Genomic DNA, 23,614 nt, shown 5'->3' on the forward strand with positions numbered 1-23,614 from the left:
AATGGTCCGTGAGTTTCTTTTATTTAACACAGGTTGCAAATTTTCTAGTGATTCTTTGTTTCCCCCTTTCCTTAATTTTAGATGCCTAAACATTGGATAAAGTATTTTTCCATGGATAGTCATTAAAATTCAGCTGTTTAACTTCCTTTTTATTAAGGTCATTAGATCAGGCTTCTGTTTACTTGGTTTTATGAGAGTGATTGTGGGAGTGCATGTAGTTTGCGTTCTTTTTAGTGAATAGGAATGAATCATGGTTATTTCTAGGCATAACTGATTTTCTTATGAAAAACAAAATCTCAACATAGCTTCTTCAGGTGATATGGATCGGACACAAACAGAGCCTGATCTGTAACTCGTGTCTGTTTGTACATGTAAAGATTTTTACTTTAAAAGTTGTTGAGAGGCACCTGGCTGGCTCATTCAGTAGAGCATGCAACTCTTGATCTCAGGGTTGTGAGTTCAAGCCCCATATTGGGCATGGAAACTATTTAAAAAAAAAAAAAGTTGAACTTGGAGCTATTCATTTTCTTATAATTTCTTTGATAATAATCAGCACAGTAGAGAGACTAATTGTGCTTTTTAAATTTTTCTAAATACCTATAAACTCACCCAGCTAATAGAACTCCATGCACTAAACTCCAACCCTCCAAAAAGTGTAACTCAGGGGAGAGAAAAAAATGTTTCATTTCCCTTTGGAAAGTTTATAAAATGTTGAATTAAAAGGGTGCAGGTGTGGTGTTCAGAGCACTGAGGATAGTACTCAAGATAATTCCATCTGGGGGAGGTTATTTGTTGGGACAGGACAGTGTTTAAACTTTGAAGTCAGTTTTAAACAAAGTGAAGCAGCTGGAACCTGGCATAAGAAGAAACAAACCTTTCACATTAACTATTGCTTTTTAGAAGAAAAAGAATTGGAGTTGTTTTTACAGGTGCCAATACATTTATTCTATCTATAGGAACTGCTTTATTTTTATCCTAAATTATACATTTCAAAATAAGCATTTGTCAACTCATTTTAAAAACAGAAGCAATAGTAAACTTAAAAAACACAGTAAGATTTATAGGTCTAAAACACATTTTGGAATGAGACTATAGTAACATTTTAAATCACCCTTTTCAACATGAAAGGAAGGAAACATTTAATAGTAACTAATCTGGGAAGTAGAGGTAAATAAAATATTGCATTCTGTACTTGACAGAAATGACTAGGCACCTTCTTCATCAAGACTTGTAGTATTTGTCCTCAAACACTGAAGCTATGATGTTGCAAAATCTGCAGAGGGAGTGGGGTTAAGTATGTGAGGAGAATTGAATACATCAGGGTAGTTTAGCAGCTGCTTAAACAAGGAATTAAAGCAAGAGTAGATGAGCCCAGGGTGGACAGGAAAAATGCTTCAAGAACTCCATAAAATACAGCTGAAATCCTTGTAACATTTCCACAGACAGCTGGGAAGCCAACTGCGTAGCTGGAACTCAGAGCTGATTTTAAAGACAGGATCTGGTCAGCGAGAATCTAAGCAGGCTGTTAGCTGCGAGAATCCACAGACTCTTGAGGTATAAGCAAATCAGTCCAGTTCAGCAGCCGTTTCAAGGCCCACTGTGTGCTCACCGTTGTGCTACAACTTTGTAGAATGCGGAGGTAAATAAGATGAAGTCATGGCCCTCCTACAGCATTGAGTTAACAGAACAGACCCCCAAGCAAATAACAATTGAGATGATAAGGTCACGGATACTTCCTGTGTACCTGCTGTCCTAGTCAGACAGCAAAGACTCCCAAGTCCCAGTCCAGGCTCTTAACGGAGTATCTTGTTTAGAGCAAGTGACAGACACATCAACAAATAATCACAATGCAGTTTGGTAAGTGCAAATTACCAAATCACTTTCGGAGAGAATGAGGCATCCACAGTTGACAGGACAGGAATTCCTGTATTTCACCACTGCTGGAAGGACAGCTCAAAGGATGTGACTCACTTGCACATGGGGCTGGGTTATCTTTTAAGCCAGTGATTCTGAAATATTTGGGGGCCCGCAGACTATCTAGAGCACTGAAAGCTATGGCCATCTGTCTCCCTCCCGAACTGAACTCACATTAAAATAATATGCAGACTTTTCCAGGGCATTCACAGATCCCTGGCCATTCATCCGTATGCCCTGGGTTAAGATCCTTCATGTGGATTCAAGACGATTACATTTGTTTCCTTTTAGACTTTATTTTTTAATTTGTTATTTATAAGAAACCAGCCTTTATTTTCACGTAGAAAAACCCAAATCCAAGCTATTTAAAGTCACTCAACTATCTTTTCATCCACTCCTAGAAGAATGCCAGAAGTTGGTACATATCATTGTGCCTCATGTTTTACTTAATCTGAATGAAGAGTTGGAGATGCTGTACTCTTCTGTGAAGCTATCGAGGAAATGTTTTTTTCTGTTCTCTGCTTGTCTCATGTTGTTTGAGGAGAGAATGCTTTGTTTGGATTCCTCTCAGTTTGCAAATAACAGAGATAGAATAATGAGTTACCAAGTGTTTGAGGATTAGGGTCAGAATCTGAAACCTCCTGATGAAATGCATTATCTAAACCCAAAAAACTTTTACAAAGTTATGCATATTTTTAGAAACATACATAAAATTTATGGGCAAAATCTAAATGGACATTAAAAATCCTATATTATTACTTGTCTTCCTTAGAATAAGTTAGTTTAACATTTCTGTTCCTTAGTCTTAAAAATCCAACATCAAATGTAAAATTTCTTCATGAATTTTAAATACCTTTAAAGCAAAAAAAAAAAAAAAAATTGAATTTCAAACATCTAAAAGAGGTATTTAAATATGTGTTAGGAAGCTTGAAATACATGGTCTGACTCAATGGCATCCCAGCTTAAATGTAGCCAAGTTAAATGATGTACTGCAAACCCATGGAATCAAGGAGTAGTCTCTTAAAAAAAAAGCTCTGAAAACAGCTGTTGAAACAATTACATCATAGAGTAACGACATGACTATGGAAATTTAAAAAGTCAAACTTTAAAAACATCAAACTACATTTAATATAGGCAGAAAATTTATGTTTGCTTTAATGATGATTTATTAAGACATAGTGTCTTTTACCTTAAAAAAAAAAATTAAACTCTATAAGGACCAAAACTGGATATGAAGGTGACTCTTTTTGCCTGGTAACACTTATTTGCCTGATTTTTTTTTTTTTTTTTTTAATGTTCACAGTCTACAAAGTCCTTATTTAAAGTTCAAAATTACTGTTCAAAATAAAGTCAATGTCTTCCCCAGATGCACATTTACAAACACCTTTGGATAAAATGGTGCATTTTATTGGCTTAATTAAAACATAATTACTTGAGTTAAAATAGCATAACTATTTGGAGGCCTTCTAGAACTGTGGTTTTGTTTTTTTTTTTTCTTTTTCTCAGTGCATTTCAGTGAAACATTCTTATCCTCTCTAAAGCAGACTACCTTTTGCAGCCCATCCTGAGGGTCATTACCTCTTGGGATAGTTCCTTTCCAGTTACCTACAAGGAAGAGCTGATCTATTGTGAGTGCTTTCTGTGTGCCAGCACTAGGCAAAACACTGCATATGCATTATCCCTTTTAATTCGCATAAAAGCTCCTGGGAAATGTACTCTTATCTTTATTTTAAGGATGAGGAAACTAGGGTGTGCAGAAGTTACATAACTTTCCTAAAATCTCTTATCACTCACTATCCTTCTTACCCATTACCTATTTTTCTTTATAGCACGTATCTCCTCCTGACATATTATGTTTGTTTCCTTACGTGTGTGTCATCTACCCTACACTCAGTTGGACTATGATGGCCATGGGATAGAGCCTTTGTTCTCTTCATTGCTGATATCCCCAGAGTCTGGAACAGTGCTTGGCACATAGTAGTTGCTCAGTTGATATTTGTTGGATGGATAGATGGATGAGCTCTGCTCTGCCTTATTCCAGAAGCCTCACTCTAACAGTTTGGATGGGACTGTTCCCAAGTGACTGGACAGCAGATCTCATTTGGACCGTAGACTTGGCCCATCATAAAGGGACTTGAGCTTGAAACATCATTACTGCTCCTTTCCTTACCTGCCTCTACTATTGCTTAATACATGAATGGAATTTATCTTACCCATTTTTTTTTTTTTTAATTTGAGTCATGGAGATACTTGCTATAGTGCAGAAGACAGTGAGATGTCTCATTGCTTCCAGTTTTGAATTAAGTAGATGAATTATACGAGACTTTTTTTTTTAAATCATCTGTTACCTCATGTGACTCTTCGGTCTCTTCCTATGTATCTCTCTGATATTTCCCTTTTGTTTTTTGTTATTTTCTCTTCATTCACCTTTCTTTGTCCTTCCTCAGATTTTTGTCATCATTTCTCTTCTCAGTCTATTTTCTCTCCCTAGGTTATCATTGTTCTCATTACTTTAATTATTGTATCTATATAGATGACTGCTAATTCTCTCTTTAAAACCACCTGATGATCTCTGACACCTTTGATTCCAGTTGCTTGCTGGAGAAGTCCATTCACATATCTTGTAGGCATTCACGCTCATCAGGTATGTAACTGATCCCAGTATCTCCACACCTCTTTATAACCCCATAGCCTCAGGCTGGTTTGTGTTCTAATTACTGCCTAATCAGTCAACTAACCCTGTAATTTCAGGACCATACTTAATTATAAGTTGGGAGTCTTCCGCCAAAACCTTGAATCTACTTCCAGTGGCAAGGATCATCAGTTCTTGAGTGGACGATTTCCATAGATCTCCCTTGTCTCTCCTTATTTTGCACACAGCTGTTTGAATTCTCTCTTCTAAAATATATTTGGTCATCCACGCCTCTGTTCAGAATCTTGTGACTCATCGTTGTTTACAGAACTTGACCCTTACCTTCCTTTACAGCCTTCTCTCTCACCATTCCTTCAATCCAATTAGTACTTTGATTTCAGAACAGAGTTCCTTTAACATACTGACTTAAAAAAAAAAAAAAGTACTGACTTCAAATTGACTTTATTTTGTTGGTGTTTTCCTTCATCACCTTCCACATCCTTGAAATCCTACTTCATCTGCTACTTCCATGTCATTTTTTTGTGTGTTACTTACTCACTTTTTTTTTTAAATTTATTAATTTTAAAACTTTTTTTATAACATATAATGTATTTTTATCCCCAGGGGTACAGGTCTGTGAATCGCCAGGTTTACACACTTCACAGCACTCACCATAGCACATACCCTCCCCAATGTCCATAACCCCACCCGCCTCTCCCAAACCCCCTCCCCACAACAACCCTCAGTTTGTTTTGTGAGATTAAGAGTCACTTATGGTTTGTCTCCCTCCTGATCACATCTTGTTTCATTTATTCTATGTCATTTTAACTTCCTTGTCACTAACTAACTATTGCTGTACACATCTGTCTCTGCCTCTAGCTTCTGTGCTTCTTGAGGATGAGGACAATTTCTTCTTCATCTGTGAATCTCTCAGAACCGTGGGCTTGTAGGGATGTTTAGTTGGTGAGAGTAGGCTTTGGAAGAGCCCACTTTATTGTCCATTTGCCTCAGTGGCCTTCTCTGTCTCCCAGACTTACTGTCAGGATGAGGTAAGATGATGGGGAAAGATTTTTGCAATTATGAATTGCTGTGTAAGTAGAAGGCATTAACTATGAGAAATAGCATAACTTTGCAGCGATTGAATTTAATATGTTCCCTGAGACTTGCAAATATCTTTGAGAGCCAAAAAAAGTTATAGCTCTTGTTACATCATTGAGCAATTTACTCAGTAATTTAGTGCACATAGTAGAAAAGAAAGGTACATGTAAAGCAGTTTTGTGACGTAACAGAAAAAAGAATATCTGGTATCAGTAGGGTTTTGACAGATAGGCAACTAAGTAAAGGAATGGAAAAAATTGGAATTTTTCCCATTCCTTTACTTAGTAGGGGAAGGTGACATTGAGCTTTTATGGGTTGAAGATTAATTTTGCTCTTGGCGTTGGTTATACTTTATATTTGTTTTTACTTTATTGATGAAGTAAGCTTTGATCTTGGATACTTTTCCTGGTTATTTTGTGTGCTCTGAATCATGACTTTGTAAAATGACAGAACATTTAAGTAATGCTTATGTCCTATAAAGATCTTTTTTTAAAGCAGTTCTTATTGTGTCTTCATTTTAATATTTATCATATCCTGACAGAACTAAATTTCAAAAAGCCTCTCCTTATTTAAAATATTTATTCTATTCAAATTGACATAAGGCTTGTTTTCTTCTTAGAAGATTATACTGTGGTATTATAATTTGTGATGTTGCTATAATGTTGCCAATTCTTATTCTCTGTCCCTCCTTTATATTAAAAACTGAAATTAACACAAATAACAAAAAGGAATGGTATAATATTAAGTCTTTGTAAGACTTCCTAATGTGAAGGAGTTTGGCTTTTACAAATACTCCGATTATCTTGGACAGTTGTGATTAAATCATCACTGAAATTTCTGAAAATGTCTTTTACCGTAGTCCCTATAAAATGTAGTGGAGAATTCCACTTTATTACTGTGAACACTACTTGAAAAATATAAGGGAGTTTTAGAAAAATTACTATGGCTCTTGACTCAGAAATCTCTTTAAGATTATTAAAGATAAGTTGTTTTTATGTATATATAGTAAAGCCATGAAATCTGAAACAGGGTTTTTTGTGTCTTAAATAATAGCAAGTTGGCATTCTTCATGTTCTTAGATGGTGTGCTTTAAACTTAAAGAAGTGAGTTAGGGTAGAGGCAGATAGATTACATTTATGGTCAACTCTGGATTTATGTTTAACATATTAATGAATTCTTCATCCAGACTGTCTCCTCTGCCATGGGCTGGCTTCTTTATTGCCTCCCACTACTCTCAGTCCGTGGAGTGGAGATTTTTTTTTTTTTTTCTGTATTTGGTTAAATGTAGCAGTCATGAAGAAAAGTCTGTTTTACAGAAAAAAAGTACTTTCCAAAGTCAAATGTCAATGTTATTTGAATGATGACTTTATTATTACTTTTTTCCTTTAACCTTGTTTCCCTTCTATCAGTTCTGTTAACTAATAGCACAGCACTCTTACGCACTCAGAAACGAGCATTAATGACATGATCCTGAGGTGAGCGTTCATTTTGTAGGAGTAGGAAAAAGGGTAAACAAAGTGCCTTGGCAACCTTTGACCTCAGATGATTTTCACATGGTTCATATCACTTTTTTTTAAAAGTCACATTCTTTTTGTAACTTAGTAGCAAATCCTTATTTTAGGGCTGTTCCAGTGTGTTTTTTTAAAATTAGACTTAGCTATTTACTTGATGGTAATCGTAATGATAGTAGCGCTAGTACTATACTAAATAGTACTGGTTAGTGGTACTGGTAGCTCTGAGTTTTCAAGCACTTGCTAAGTGCTCAGCTCTGTTGTCAGGCTCTTTACCGATACTATTTTGTCCTCATTACACTCAGCAAGGTAGGTACTAGTAACCCATTTAACATGGAAGGACTGAAATTTTGAGTGGTGAAGCAATTTGCTGAGGTCATACATATAGTGAGTAAGAGGGTAAGTCTGGGTTCCAAGAGACTAGATTCTGACCCCTACCTGGTCTTCCCTGGCATTTATCAATTGTACCACAACTTGGGTACATCTTAGGTATCATCTTAGTCCATTTGGCACTTGGGTATCATCTTAATCCATTCAGGCTACCGTAACAAAATACTGCTGACTGGGTGGCTTATAAACAACAGAAATTTTATTCCTCACACTTCTGGAGAAATCAAAATAAATCTCCTCTTCCTGGTTCACAGCCATCGCCTTCTCACTGTCTTTTTTTTTCTTCTTTTTTTCCACTGAGTGTTTACATGGTGGAAGGGGGTAAAAAACTCTGTGGAAGACCTCTTCTAGAAATCCCATTCATGAGGGCTCCCCTCCGATGACCTAAGCACCTCCCAAAGTCCCCACTTCCTAATACTATCACATCAGGCATTAAGATTTCAACAAACGAATGTTGGGGAGGGGAGTGTAAATAGATCATAACCTACTTTTAAAATGTTGTCCATAATTGTCTAGGGGAGTGAGAAGAAAGGAGGAAGGTGTATGTTATCTCTGAGAAGTTCTGAGCTCCTTGAGGAAAGAAATGATCTCATGCAATCCTTGTTTGGATGCCCTCGCCTGATATTAATCAAGAAAGCTTATAGCATCTAAATACTCAGGATATGCTTGTTTAGCTGAATGTGTTTCTCCTTTTTGCAGGCGGTAAAGCGGTACCACTTTTTGTTTCGCAGACGTCACCCACCAAGATGTCTGTGACGCTGCCCTCAGTGAAGCTGGAGGACTATTCTCAGTCTCTGAGCATCAGCACCGTCCAGGGGGACACGGACTCTTCAGGAGCAGATACCTTCTGAAAGGGAAGTCGGAGCCAGCATAGTGTTTGTGCCACTGGTTTTGAAATCATTTTTCTCAAGCATAAAACCATGTCTCAAACTATTTGGTGTTTTGAGCATATTCTGAAAAACAATTTCTAATTTCTTATTAAATTTAAAAACACAATTTGGGTATTTAGGTAAAATTTTTAAATAAAATAATTTAAATATGAATCATTGTGAGTCTGAATTATTTTTTAGAATCCTGAGGCAGCTTGGCGTAGTGGAAAGGGCATGACTTTTGACATGTAAGAATGTATTCTATGAATATAATTATCTGTAGTTATGAAACGATGTTGCTCAAGGCTATTCATTCCGAATTTTTTGGTAACAACAAATAATTGGCAGCAATCTAATGTCTGTCAATAAGGGACTGACTAAAAAAGTTGTGGCATATCTGTATAATGGAGTACTATGTAGTAAAAAAAGAATTGTAAAATGTTTACATGTTGATGTGGAATTGTCTCTGAGAAATATCGTTAAAGTGAAAAAAAAAAACTGGGGGCAAAATAGCTCCCATCATGTGCAGTGGGGAGGGGAATCCAAATGTGTGGTATGTACACACACGTACACATACATACATACATTTGCTTAATGACACGTTGAATGTATTTGGAAGGATAAACAGGAAACTGCTAACTTGTTTCTGGGAAGGAGGACCAAGTGGCTAGGTGATAGGAGTCAAGGATGACTGAAGCCACTATGTATTTGAACTTCAATGTGATGGAAAAAATTAAGTGAGGTTAATTTTTTTATACCTTCCATGTATGCCTTATAAACATTTATACTTTACAAATCTGTGAAATGTGACTAAATTACCTTTCGAAACATAAACACATAAAATTGAAAGAAAACCAAAGCATAACTGAAATTCTAGTTTCACTTGCTTCACCTTCTTGCTCTGTGATGAGAGCAGATAAGCCCCTTCTTCATGGCTGCCTGGGCAGGTGGGTTTAATACTTGTTTTGCAGGATAATGAGGATTATCGATAATGTTGGGGGTGATGCTCAGCACAGTGCCTGGCACCAGATAAGAGCTCAGTTAATGGTAGGTGTCATCATCTTGAGGAACTGAAGCATCTTACACCAGAGGGTAAGCCCAGTGAGAAGTAGGGTAGCCTAGAATTAGCAACAAAACAAAACAAAAACTTAAACATAAACAAAAATGCCTCATCTCCCTGAACATATTTTCCTGTCATAACTGAAGTTCAAACACACAGTCACTATACTCGTCCTTGACTTTTTTCAGCATTTGCCTGGGTTCCTTGGTGTGTCTCAACCTTGGCTGCACATTAGAGTCTCTGGGAGCTTTAAAAACGCCTCTGTTCCATTCTCTGGGACGCTGACCTCACTGATCTGTGATAGGGCCTGGCCATTGGTATTAAAAAAGAAAAAAGACCTTCCCAGGTGGTTAAAATATACTTCCGAAGTTAAAAATTTCTCAAGAGCAATGTAGAATTCCTTAAGCTTCTAGTAGGGCCCACTGCCTGGGGAATTCTGGAAGAGTCTGAGGATGTCTTCTCACTAGAGACAGAAGCTGCAAAAACCTATGGAGAGGTGTCAGCCTTCCACGCACATTTCTTCCTATGTCAGCTCCTCCAGCTTCTCGGATATTCTGTAACTGAAATGCTTTAGGTTTCACTTTAGAACCCATTTTTCTTTGGTATTGCTTTTTGGACAGCTCTGCTTGTAATCGTTCCCATGAAACAAGTAGAAGAAAAATGCTATTCTCTGTATCATACTTGGTATTTGATGTTCATCTACAAATCTCTAGCTAGGGGGAACGCTGCTTCATTTTGGACAGGACACCTTGGTTTCTCATTTTCACAGCTGCTGCTTTCTGAGAAGGATGTTTCTTAATTTTAGCAAAAGCATTTTTTAAAGGTATTGGTCGTTTCTCCCCCCACCCCCACCAACTGTAGGAAACTCACCTTTGCTAATTTTAGGGTAGAAGTATAAGCTTTGATTTATTCCACTCCTCATTTGCTTAAACTTTTCTGGGGGGGGGGTACTTTTTTTTTTTGTCTGCTCATCAGTATTTTGTTTGATGGGATTTCTGGCCAGGGCTACTCCTGTATGTATTCCCCCGCCAACCACCTCAAATCCTTTTGGAATAAATTGTGTGTGTAAAATAAATTAAATGGCATTTTTGATGTTACAAGTTTTAAGAAACCTCATTTAATAATTTCAACTTCTAGAATGAACTATTTAGGAAACGTGCTACAAACATGTGAAGATCAAGGCTGTGAATATTGCTTGGCTTACATGTCTTAACATCAGGATAGCAGGTATTCAAAATGTTCCTAAAGCAAATTTGCCTTTTGTGCACATTAATAGACTCCTACATGAATGTTTCCATTTTTAAAAGATGATTAGGTCAGTGTATTTCTTATCCCTTACCTATTCCTGGTCTCTTAATTTTGCTTCTTAAATGCTAAATATATATTTAGATCAGTTTTATTGCTTTTCTATTTAAAAACTCAAAACATTTTTCTATAAAATAAACAAAATAGTTCATGGTGGATTACCACCCCTAATCCAAGAATAATTCTGTAGTTGGAACATTTTTCTCTTTTAAAAAATGCCCTGATGCTATGGCATTTCCTTTCAGGTGAGTAACGGACAATAGTGGATAGCTGAATCCTTAGTATTTCTGTGATGCTGCTGAGATATCTCACTGCAGTACCCTTTTCTACCCTCTGTCCATATGTGTACCTGTTTAAAAAAAAATTGAGTGTGAAGGACATGGGCATGCAGTGTGGTCTACTTACGGACCAGGCTGGATAGCCTTGTAAAGGCTATGTCCTCCCTCCCTTTGGTCATCTGCCTCTCCTAGGGTATGAAGGTTAAACACAAGTTATTCAGTCTCTTCCTACCATAGAATCATCATTTGGTCATCAGACATCAGTTCCATCGTAGTTTTAAAGACAGTCTTAAAAATGGAATGGAGAAGGGGCGCCTGGGTGGCTCAGTGGGTTAAGCTGCTGCCTTCGGCTCAGGTCATGATCTCAGGGTCCTGGGATCGAGTCCCACATCGGGCTCTCTGCTCAGCAGGGAGCCTGCTTCCCTCTCTCTCTCTCTGCCTGCCTCTCCATCTGCTTGTGATTTCTCTCTGTCAAATAAATAAATAAAATCTTAAAAAAAAAATGGAATGGAGAAAAACAAACAGGATTATCATGAGAGATCCCATCATTATAGTTTAGAAAAGTTCAGAATGCCAGTCTTTTATTGGACCTAGCCCATGCTGGGAGAGTAGATTCCAAGTCACAGAGTGTCAAAACTTTGAGAATAATTAGCCTTTGTCTGTATTTTTTAAAAAGATTTTTTTTCTTCTTGTCCTGAAGTGTTTACCTAGAAACAATAGGATATGTTAGCCAGAGTACAGATGCCCCCTTGTGAGGCCAATAAATATTGTAAAACTGTGTGATGGTCCATTAATTGCCAAGGGAATGAGCAAATCAGTGCTCTTTCACTGGGTGTCTGTGATGTGAATGGTCTCATTTATAATTTCAGTCATAGTGCGGGATAAGTTCCTGATACATTTCTTGAGTTCAGGAACCTCTAAACAAGGTAAAAGCCCCTCAAGAAATCAATAGGCTCCTCTAACCTCCGGGAGGTCACTCCACTGAAACCTCGGAAGAGACCCAGATGGTGGGGACTAAAGAGGGTTTAAATCTTCATAGTAGCTAGTAAGAAATCCCAAGAACAGGCCTGGTACTACATAATTGATAGGGTCTATAGGTATCGTTGAAAGTGTGTCTTTTTCCCTAAATTATTCAGACAATGATACTATTTCAGTGGACATTTTGTAGCATACTTTCCCAAACAAAGATTTTTTCCTTTCTATTTTTTCATAATGTGTTACCTTAGGAGTAAGTATGTAAGTTGTCGTCTAGGAGGTATTTTGTACCATTGAAAGAGTTGCAGGGTGGGCACCTGGGTGGCTCAGTGGGTTAAGCCGCTGCCTTCGGCTCAGGTCATGATCTCAGGGTCCTGGGATCGAGTCCCACATCGGGCTCTCTGCTCAGCAGGGAGCCTGCTTCCCTCTCTCTCTCTCTGCCTGCCTCTCTGCCTACTTGTGATCTCTGTCTGTCAAATAAAAAAAAAAAAAAAAGAAAGAAAGAGTTGCAGGGAATTGCTCAGGAAGCTTGCTGTGTATTTTTATTTCCTTTGGTCGTTTTCTCCAATAACTGCATGGGTTCTGACAGTACCATAGACTCCCAGGATTATTTTAAGAGGTGATTGGGTTGATTTTGCTCTTTGGATAAAATACTTGCTGTGTGTAATTCTGTGTGACAACTGTCTGAGTGTCTGGTTCTAGAAGTATTTTCTGTATGTTCTGAAGTATAGAGGACGTGTTCAGACCCTATCCTTGATGGGGTTGTTTGCTAGCACTAAGCAGAGGTGTTCCCCTGATTTCAGTGGCCTTTGGAGTTCCCAATGGATAACAGGTTCAACACGAGGTCAGTCTAGCCGAGGAGGTCATGGTCTGATCATTCTTTGAAACAAGGAAAAAGAAATGTTTCGGAAAAGGGAGGGGGCAAATGAAGTAAAGTAGAGTCCCAGAGAGTATAGAACAGGAAGGCAGTCGCCCAGTAGAGTGAGTCAGTTTGAGTAGACGCAACAAAAGTTCCGTCAGGTTTCATTGTGTTGGGTGGAGTTTGCCCTTCCAAAATCGCCTGCTGGAGCTGAAGGTCTCCGGTAGGCTGTTTGTGCCTCTCAGCCATCTGCTTTGGCAAGAGTTTTGGTTAGCCTCAACTCGCAGTCACTCATGGGAGTGGAAATCCCATCGATCTGAGTTGGAAGCTCATTTTCACTATAACATATTAAACCCTGGGTAGACGGTTCTGTTGTCAAGATGACCCCAAATGCTTCAGTCTGATAATGCTCTAAGGCATTTTTGCATCTGTATCATTGTGTTTGCAAAACAAACTACCGCGTAAAACAACTATTTATTTATTCATGATTCTGTGGATGAGCAGTTTGGTTGAGCCCAGCTGGGACCAATCTGAGCCCAGACTGGTCCTGCTCCTCTTGATATTGCCTGGCTTTACACACACATTACAGTCCGTTGGTAGCTGAGGTCCTCACTCTCACGTCTGGTGGGTGCCAGCTGTTGGCGAGGCCACACAGGGATCTGGGCCATGTGTCCGAGCGTCTAGCAGGCCAGCCTGAGCTCATTCACACGATGCTGGTGTGAGGGTTCCTGAGAACAGCAAGAGGGCGAGCTCTGGTGTACAAGCCGTTTACAAGCCTCTATTTGTATCAAGTTGTTATTGTCTTGTTGGCCAAAGCAAATCGCATGTCCGAGCCCAGATTCAGGGAGCAGAGAAATACACTGTCTCTCCGGGCAGGAAGATCCACACAGTCACATGGAAGGGAGCATGTGTGCGGGTTGGCAAGAATTTGTGGCCATTTTTGTTACTTAACACACATTTTCTTTTTCTAGCAGACCTGGCCACTGTGCTAGAAGTCATATGAAGATTTGGGGGATGTCCCTTTCCAAAAAGTGATTTGAATATATTGAAGATAAGAATAATATTCTAAATAAGCTTCTGACAATATTTAGCTAGGTCTGCATACCCCCAAGTACAGTAACTGGCAGAGTTCTTCTCAATGACTGAGGGCATCTTGTCCTAGGAAGAAAGTTTGAGATCTGAGGAGGTGATTGTGTGGCCATTAACACTAGTGACAAAATAGTAGGGGAAGGCAGATTACAGATATTTGATAGTTTAGCACTGGTGTTAGCAAAGTGTCTCAGCAATGAGCCAGATAGTTAGCTTTATATAGGCTTTGCAGGCCACATGTGGTCTCGGTCACATAGTCTATGTTCTGTTTTCTTCTTTGTTTTTTTAATATGCTTTTAAAATGATGCAAGCACTTTTTCCTCCCCCTCATGGACCATATGAAAACAGTATGCAGGCCAGATTTATCCCATGGTTTGTAGTTTGCCAGTCCCATGTTGGGACAAGTTTTAACTTCATTATCTCATTTGTTCTTTCTCTCCTTCCTGAATGGAGAGTAAAGTTTTTGTGTTGGGAGAGAAATCCTGCTGAGTTCTTGTATAACTATTACAGTGAAATGAGTTCCCTACTCACCGGTAAGGAAAGTAGGAATTCCCTGAGTTGGAAACAGAGTCTAGCAATGTTTTCCTTCTGGTCACATCAGTAGCTTTTCAAGGAATAGGTTTTAATCACTCTGAAAACTTACAGATTATTGTTGATACATGTTTATAGCCTAAAGACCAGGATAGTTTTTTAAAATTTATTTATAAATGCTCACAGGATCTTGAGAAGGAGTTTCTGTATTTTGTTTTGCCTTTTCAGGCTTACCCGAGTTATATTAGTTATAGGTAAGACATGATTCTACCAATTCCTGGTTAAAGTTTGAAAAATACATTTTGTTGTTTACTATGGAATTTAATTGTTTTCATTATGCAAACAATCATGGGGGCAATTTAATTAATATCCTTGGGATGGATTGTAGTACTCCCAAGCAGCTGTCTGGAGATTGTCAGAAACTGTCTTCCTGGAGAACATGTCTTTGTAATTGTCAATATTGCTTTGCAGAAGGTTGGGTTGATTGTTACAAGCCAGTTATACCCAGTCTAAATGGTTAAAACTTACAGTCTGCATAATAAAACCTGCTTATTTAGCATGAGAATTAACAAGGGAGTTTGTTAGTTTCTGAGGGAATAGGTTGTCTTTGAGTGTCTACCTTAAAGATGCATTTTTAAATATTGAATAGATTATAATGAATCTTTAAAATCTTTACCATTTTTAAAAAAGATTTTATTTATTTATTTGACAGACAGAGATCACAAGCAGGCAGAGAAGCAGGCGGAGAGAGAGGGGGAAGCAGGTTCCCCACCAAGCAGGGAGCTAGATGCAGATGTGGGGCTCGATCCCAGATGTGAGGCTCAATCCCAGGACCCTGGGATTATGACCTGAGCTGAAGGCAGAGGCTTAACCCTCTGAGCCACCCAGGCACCCCAAATCTTTACCATTTTTTATCAGTAGCTTAAGAAGGAAAAGATATACCTTGTTTCCATAACATCCCAAAGTTGTCAGTAATTCAAAATTCATATTTATTAATCTGTATTGTTTATTATTTCTTCCTTTGCCAGAGTGCAAAATCAGTCCAAGGAATCAGTTCATCTCCTTGGGCAGATTGAACATTAAGCAAGGGAGCAGCTTAGATAGCGGCATATTCAGTGGTGACAGTGTGTCTGACATAGGAAATGCCTTTGTCATTTTTAAGATAAGAGCCATCTACAAATAGTATTAAATCAGGATTGACTAAGATTTGACCTGCCATTCCATGTGTATAGTTCTTACTTTTTACTACAGTATATAATTTATACAGAAAAGTACTAGTTGTGAGAGCTCAGTTAATTTTCATGTATGTGATATCCCTACGTAACTACCTCTACATAGAGACAGAACATTTCCCAGCACCTCAGAAGGTTCCTTTCTGCCCCCTTCCCAGTCAAAGCACATGCCTCCTCCTCCCGAGATAACCACCATTCTGACTTTTATCACCATCAGTTATCTTTCCTTGTTCTTGAATATAAGTGGAATCATACAGTATATACATTCATTTCTTATTGACTTCTTTTGTGCAACAAAATGTCTATGAGATTCATACATGCATTTGAATATAGCAATAGTTTGTTCAATTCTTTTATCGCCATGTGGCATTCTGTTGTATAAATATTCCAAATCTATTTATTCATCCCACTGTTGATGGACATTTGGGTTGTTGCCACTCTTTGCTATGAATACAGCTGCTTTGAATATTCTTGTATATTTATTCTGATGGACAGACGCACTCATTTCTTTGGGGTATATTTCTGAGTAATAGGGAAGGCATATGTGTAGCTTTAGTAGGACCTAGACATTCTTTATGCCGAAGGTACCACTAAAAGTGATGGATTCGTACTCATCTAGAAGGGCTGGTAGGTGGTGGGATTAGAATGTGAATGATGTTGAATTGAAGTGTGCAAAGTAGACAATAGGATTTCAAAATCAGTACGACAACCAGCTGACAGAAAAGCTGAGTGTTGCCTAAAAGTATCAGGGATTGTTTGGCATGTGGAATGCAGAGTTAGTGCAGAAGTAAACATTAATCAGCCAAGCACAAAAATTTGTTTGTTTTGAAGATTTATTTTTTTATTTGAGAGAGAGAGAGCATGTGCAAACAAGGGGAGGGGCAGGGGGAGAGGGAGAGAGAGAATCTCAAGCCAGAGCTAGATGCAAGGCTAATTCTACAACCCTGAGATCATGACCTGAGCTGAAACCAAGAATCAGACACCCAACCAGCTGAGCCACCTGGGTGCCCTTAGAAGTTTTGATCAGTTAGTTTGCCACTGGTGCCCCCACATGCAGGGTGGGTATATTGTAGCTACCAAATCAAGAGATTTGTTCAGATAGGTAATAAACTTCTGGTGTAAACCTCTGTTCAATTAACACTCCCTATCAGGCATTCTTGTCTTTCTTGGACAACTAGAGAGGAAGGGGCACAGTTAGGGATATGCAAAGGGTACTTTAACATCCCTGGTCTCATGTCTTTGTAAGCTCTTGTACAGGCAATCCTGAAAATTCTCTCAGTTGTCTCTGAGTTGGGGCCTTGAATATGACAGACTAGTTTTTATTTTGGAAGACAGAGAGTATCTACCTATGAACAGATCATGATCAAAATTACTTAGTTTCAAATTTTATAGTTATTATATAGTTATATAGCCACAAATTTCTAATTATGTAGACCAAAATTATGTCTAGTTGTAACTTTTCTTTAGATACTTTATGTCCCTTTTCTGCTGGTTTTATTAAGAGGTACTTGAAGTCATCCCATGAACAACTTAGATCAGGAGAACACAGCCTTTCATATCTACCAGTTATATTAGACTGGATCCTCATGGAAAACTTAAACCACTGAGATGATTTATTTGGACATTGAGAAAAATATGACGGTAATTCTGTAAGTCTTCAAGTCCCATGATTTTTGGCTCATGCACCAATTCTCCTGGTTACTAAAGAAGGTTGCATATATATCCACCACCATAAAATATTTACTCATGGACGGAATGGAGGACAAGATAGCATTTGTAGGAATATAATGAATCTAAGAATCAAAAATTACATTTATTGATCTGAGGTCTTAAATCAGCAGCATTTCTTATTAGATTTATCTCTTAGCAATGTGAGCATTATAAGGACTTGTACAAGTAGAAATAGGCCATGTTCTAAAAAATAACAAAAACAAAAAGGGATTAAACCTGAGATCTTTTCAGGTTTAAGTGAGTCCTAGGCAATTCAGGTAGGAGTTCATATTTGAATCTTAATAGGGTTGGCATTAAAAAGCATAGCCTTGGGGTGCCTGGGTGGCTCAGTAAGTTAAAGCCTCTGCCTTTGGCTCAGGTCATGATCCCAAGGTCCTGGGATCGAGCCCTGCATCAGGCTCTCTGTGAAGCAAGGAGCCTGCTTCCCTTCCTCTCTCTCTGCCTGCCTTTCTGCCTACTTGTGATCTTCTCTGTCAAATAAATAAGTTTTTTTTTTTTAAATCTTAAAAAATAAAAAGGCAGAGCCTTTAACCTTTGGATGGGGTTCTTATTCTTAAACTATGACCCTTCTAGGGTTTCAGCGAGATGCTCAAGTTGTTTACCAAGCCCCCCTGAGTGGAATCCTGAAGTCCATCTCTCAAGCATCAGGCAACTGTTGACATCTCTACTCAGCTCTTTCAGGCTTCTACCCATTGCTTTTCACTGTGTTCCTTGGCTTTTCACCCAGCACATGTGCACTTCAGGAATCAGCTAAAGATTTGAGTTTGTATGCAAATATGGGGGTTCCTCCATTCCTCCTCCACATCTACTCCCTTCTTATGGAATTTTCCCTGCTCTGTCTTTAGCTCTTCTGAGAGCCCTGAACTCTGATTCTGAGTTTCAAGCCCAGCAAGACTTCCCCATTTCCTTGAGTGTATCCTCCATGGTCATGGGCACTTGGAAGTGGTTGTAAAAATGTGTTTCTCAATAAGTGTGTTTTCTTTCTTTCAAGGTACAAATGTTCTCCAGCTCCTGCCTGCTTTTGGTCACTCTTCAGTGCCTTCTAATGATTGGTTTTTATACTTTGTCCAGATTCTAGAATTGTCACTGGCCAGAGGGTTAGTCTGTTGTAAGATACTTTAACATCACTTGAAGCTAGGATAGGAGCAGCAGTAAAGTGGTGAGGGAAAGGTAGCCACACCTTCCTTGTTGAGCCTTCTCCTCCCTTCTCTCTGTTCTGGCCTCAGTCTTTCCCACTGGCTCTAGTGTGGAAAGGCCCTAGAACTCAGTAAGGAGATAGGAACAGAGTAGGAGGTTGGGATGCAAGGGTGGTTCAAGAATTTGGAGGAAAGGGGAGCCTGGGTGGCTCAGTCATTGAGCATTTGCCTTCCGCTCAGGTCATGATCCCAGGGTCCTGGGATCGGGCCCCACAATGAACTCCTTGCTCTGTGGGGAGCCTATTCCTCCCTCTCCCTCTGCCCCTGCTTGCTTGCATTCCCTCTCTGTCTCTCCCTCTGTCAATAAACAAATAATATCTTAAAAAAAAAAAAAGAACTTGGAGGAGAAAGATGATCTCCCACTGCATTTAAGCCTCCTCTCATCAATGATATCCTAAAATACTAAAGGAATCCTTCTAAATATGGCTTTGGACCATTTAAAGACTAAGATGCACAGGCCCCCTCCACACTCATCAAATCAATAGCTAGTGGAAGAGCCCAAGTGATTCTGATGGTTAGCCAGAATTGAGAACCATTACTCCAGGCCAGAGACTTCACATGTTTCTTGAATGAACAAGTGAGTGAATGCATATGCACTACTGGTCACGATGAGATCATTCACACAAGTTAAAACGAGCTCCTCCTCCACAGGCTGGTTCTCATGCAGCCCCAATTGTTGAGGACTTGTCCGAGGGCTATGGAAAGTATCAGCCAGAGTGTGTTTTGACACTGATATATGATGCCTTGCTTCATGGGAAATAGTTCAGGAACAGCCAGGAAGTCTGAAGTCCGTTGAGAATGTGTTAAATGTGAGGTGTCCTGTTAGGTTTCTCAATCTCTCAACAGTCTTGAAATTTGGTTGTCCTTGTTCCAGTTTATATGCTCCTGAAAAGGGCCTTTTATTGTCCTGCATCTGTCATTTAAAGATATCCTTAACCGAGGAAATAAACTTCACTTATCTTTAGAAGTGTTTTACTTGAATCAGAGAGCAGCTGAATACAAATGCTTTCTGATGCCTGGAAAATAACACCCAGAGGTACAGTTCTAAAGCAACTTTGAAATCCTCCGCTTTTAATAAGAATCTTTTTCCTTTGGGAGGATAATTTTATAAGAGGCAATAATCTGGTCTTGGCATTTACCTAAGACCCCTTGGCTATTCAGTATTGTAAACAAAGCTCTTGCTTGTAAGATGAACGTATATCAAGGTTCAGGGACTTTAAACTTCCCAATAAGAAAAGGTATGTGGTTCACAATGAATTTATAGCCTCATCTTATGACTGCTTTCGAGAACTTTGGTTTAGAAGAGGGAGAACATTCTCCAAGTGCTGAAGACGGTGTATGTCGTCCCCTAATAGGTTTCTGGAAGGTACATCACTGTATCTTCCCTTTCACTGCAGGTATTACTGTGGCAACACTAATCAATGATGAGAAGTGTACATGTATGTGTTGTGACTTCTCTCCTCTGAAGCATGACCAGTACACCATAGTTTTGTTTTTAGCTAGGTCTCCTTTTTTCGCTACACATTGCCATCTGGATTTTCTCTTTTAGAAATGGAACTTCCTGGAAAGCAGCAATAATGATCATAGGGAAGAAATGAATATAACACCTAGCACAAGACCATAGTACTTTAACACACAAAAGTTTTCCGATACCTATTAATGATAATCATATGCGCCAATCTGGAATCTTGTGAAATTATAGGTTATATGAGTAGAGCTCGAATTGGCACTTGTTTGCCACCCATTTTCCTAATAGAAGAACAACGAGGTGAAAAATATTATCGCTTTAGAAACTTTATCAACGTATTTTCTCTTTCGTATTATAGTTTTCAGAAGTTTTCACACAGCATATTGTTTTATTTGACTTAATCATCCAGATAGAATGGAGAATTAATTAGGAAGAGAGGTGTAGTGAGGTTGAAATGTGTTTAGGGCAACTAAAGAATTCTAAATATGTACTTTGAAACTCAAATTGCACTGATTCTTCTCATATCCATCTGAGCATAAAAGTTCATGAAAGGGTCCCTGTATTCCATTTTTATGGGCTTCTTCCTTAGTCCCCCCCCCTCACTTTTTTTTCTTTCTTCCTTAGAATGCTAAATATCTTCCTTCTCTGGAGACTAAATTAGGTGCATCTTGAATTCATTTCTTAGAACATAAGAAATCTTTCTCTTACCCATGAGCTGTCAGTACCATTTACATGTTAAATGAAAGGCAAGCCTTTTCCTGAAGGAGGAACTCCAACTTTCTTCAGGGATTATCTAAACAACGTCACGTGCCCTCTTCCCTCTGTTCCGTCTTCACATGAGAAAGCATAAATCATGGAACCCAACAAATAAACACAATTGACATGTTATTTCTCTTTCTATAGAGACATTGGTTCTTCAATCTCCTATTTCTTGTGAGCAGGCCTGCTTTAGAGGGCTGAAATCCTAATGTATACACAATGGTATTCTGTAAGGGAGAAAGGAAACTCTAACGGAACTGCATGTTAGAGAAATTTAATGTAACATGACTACATGAATACCTCTTGCTGTTTTGCTTCTCTCATCCCATTTGGCTATAAAAACCAGAAAGCACCCCTGCTGAAAGTAGAAGAACAGCTAGCTACGAGGGAAAATCTAACCGTGAAGTGTTGGCGGTACTTGGTGCCAAAAACCTGAGACTTTCTTTCAAGCATGATGTTTCATTGTTAAGGCTTTATAAGAAGTTAGCTTCAACCTATTAAGAAAAGAGTGATTTAGCAATAGGGGGAAAGGAGCAATTTTGTTCCATTCATTCTTCTCTAGTATAAACAAGGTATGAGGCTAATGCTTTCTTGGCATAACATGAAGGTCTGAACTAACAAAAGAAGGGCAATTAAAGCTCACCTGGCCTCAGAGGTCTTCTTTCCAGAAAAGTTAAACTCTAATGACTGGTGCTCTGTGACCAAAATTGGCCCAGGGTAGTTGGCTGGAACTTTTAACTGGTACAGAGCAGTTCTACCAAAATAAAAGGCATGAAACCATCTGGAGGAAGCCTAGGAGAAGAGTACCAGGGGTGGGCTCTCTACGTGTCTATTTCAGGGATGAGCCCTCTGAATAGGCATCTGCTGGTGTGAATGTTGGCTTTGAAGTCGTTTTGAGAAAGGCCACGAAAGTGCATCTTGTTCCCAAAGAAAATGGGTGATGCTCTGATTTTATCATATTTCCTTTGGTTTACGTGGTTCCCAACACTCGGCCCAGAGGGTGCAGGCAGCGTAGCAAGGCATTGTGGGACTCGGGTTTGGTGCGGCAGCTACACTGACAATGTGTAGGAGGGCTGAGTTGCTGACTGTGACTTCTTCACAAGTAGATAAAAGGCAACTCTTTCCCACTCTAAGGCTAGATAATAAGTGGTATGTATGCCTTTGTTCTAAAGTGAGGTGCTAGCCCACTAACAGAGCACCTGCGAAGAGGGTAGTGAGAACCTAGCGCCCAACACCTACCTCATTGATATAAAGGCTGATGCCGGATATTGGAGAGGATTTCTTAGGAGAGGACTGTTTGGGGTGGTGGCCGTTTGGTGGGTCCCAGTGCAAAAAGCTGAAAGGAGACCCCTTGGAGGGCTTGTGGTGTTCTGGGAGTTTGAGGAACCTGCTGAACTGTTGTCTCAGGGATCTCGAGGTGAGAAGCGGTGGCATTTACTTTGAAGCAGCAGGGAAGAGAGGACAAGAGCACTGTCCTTCACTGGGAAGGTGGGAACTCACCATGCGGCCCACCAGGGGGAGGGGAAAGTGCAAGGATCTGTATTTTTTCTTGGACCAGAGATGGGCGGTGTGGGAGAGAGACATGCTGAAGACACTTTACATCCCCCAAGGGGGCTTCCTAGAGGAGAGATGTGACCTCCAGCAGGGGCTGGGCCACTAAATTCCCTGGGGCTGCCAGCCAGAGGGAAATGCATTACATAAGTTAAAAGAGTTACGGTCTAATATTGCCCCAGTGAGCTCTGAAGAACCCAGAAACATACCACGAGAAGAGGTGTCAGCTTTAACTATTAATCCAATTTTAGGAGCGTCAGCTTAAGACAGCTATAGTCTAGCAAGAGGAAGCCAACCCCAGGTAACACTGCTGTCCGTTGAGTAAGATCTTTTATGCTTCTTTCCTCTTACCCTCACCACTCTCTAACCTCTGCAGAAGGGAAGCCTAGTGCGGAGAGCAGAAGTAGGAGAAGCAAAGAAACAGAAGACTCTCCCCATTTTAGGTCTTCCTGCTGCAGAGCCCTGATCTGTGAAAGGGGAAGGTTTCAACTTTCAGTCAGCTCAGAATTCTCAAGGTTAAGACTGAACATTTCCATATTTGTGTTTTCTTTGTGATTGGAAGTGATCAGAGGGCTTCTTGTTAACTAGGAATGAGTGGACAGCTGTGGGGCTGCCTGTGTGACTCATGATTTTACCTATCATCTAAGCATTAATAATAATATATTAATTAACAATGTGATTATATTAGTTATCATCCAAGAGTGAGTAGATAAGCTATGATTTAAAAAAAAAAAACAAAACAACATAAACTATGAGATTTTATCCAGAGGTCAAGAAATTGTTAGCTTCAGACCATGGGCTTGAATGGTGCTTCAACAAGATTATAGGGTTTTTTTTCTGATTTACCACCTACAAGTCAGTTCTGCTCAATCAGTGAATCAGGGAGAACTGGGAATTTGCTTTGGAAAAGAAGACATTTAACATCCCTCTTCCCCACTGAACATAGGTGTTTTCTGCTCCTGAAATGCATTTGGATAAATAAAGAATCAAATCAATGATGTCATTAGAGAATTTGGTTTATAGGAAAATGAAGGGAAACTATGCAGATTCTTCAGGTTTCACAGACTGTATGTCAAATGTTCCTTGGTGCAGGACGCAGGTATGTTTCTTAGTGATCATCCTACCAGGGGGTAGGAGTCTAGAAATAAAAATGAATGGGACTGTTT

At 39.2% G+C, this 23,614-nt stretch overlaps 1 protein-coding gene across 11 annotated transcripts in view; it reads left to right on the forward strand.

Moving 5' to 3' along the window:
- KIAA0586 (KIAA0586 ortholog) overlaps positions 1 to 10,571 on the forward strand; it is a 147,621-nt gene extending 137,050 nt beyond the window's left edge. For 10 of the 11 annotated variants that reach the window (XM_013056607.2, XM_013056626.2, XM_013056592.2 and 7 more), the window contains one exon: positions 8,245 to 10,571. In XM_013056607.2, coding sequence (XP_012912061.1) covers positions 8,245 to 8,396 — 152 coding nt within the window. In that variant the 3' untranslated portion in view covers positions 8,397 to 10,571. The remainder of the gene's footprint in view (positions 1 to 8,244) is intronic. The other variant, XM_045069997.1, reaches the window with a different exon arrangement.
- The last annotated feature ends 13,043 nt before the right edge of the window (positions 10,572 to 23,614 follow it).

The sequence above is a fragment of the Mustela putorius genome, unplaced genomic scaffold (genome assembly GCF_011764305.1).
Source record: "Mustela putorius furo isolate JIRA1106 unplaced genomic scaffold, ASM1176430v1.1 tig00000129_pilon_pilon_pilon, whole genome shotgun sequence".
NCBI classification, from domain to species: Eukaryota; Metazoa; Chordata; class Mammalia; order Carnivora; family Mustelidae; genus Mustela; species Mustela putorius.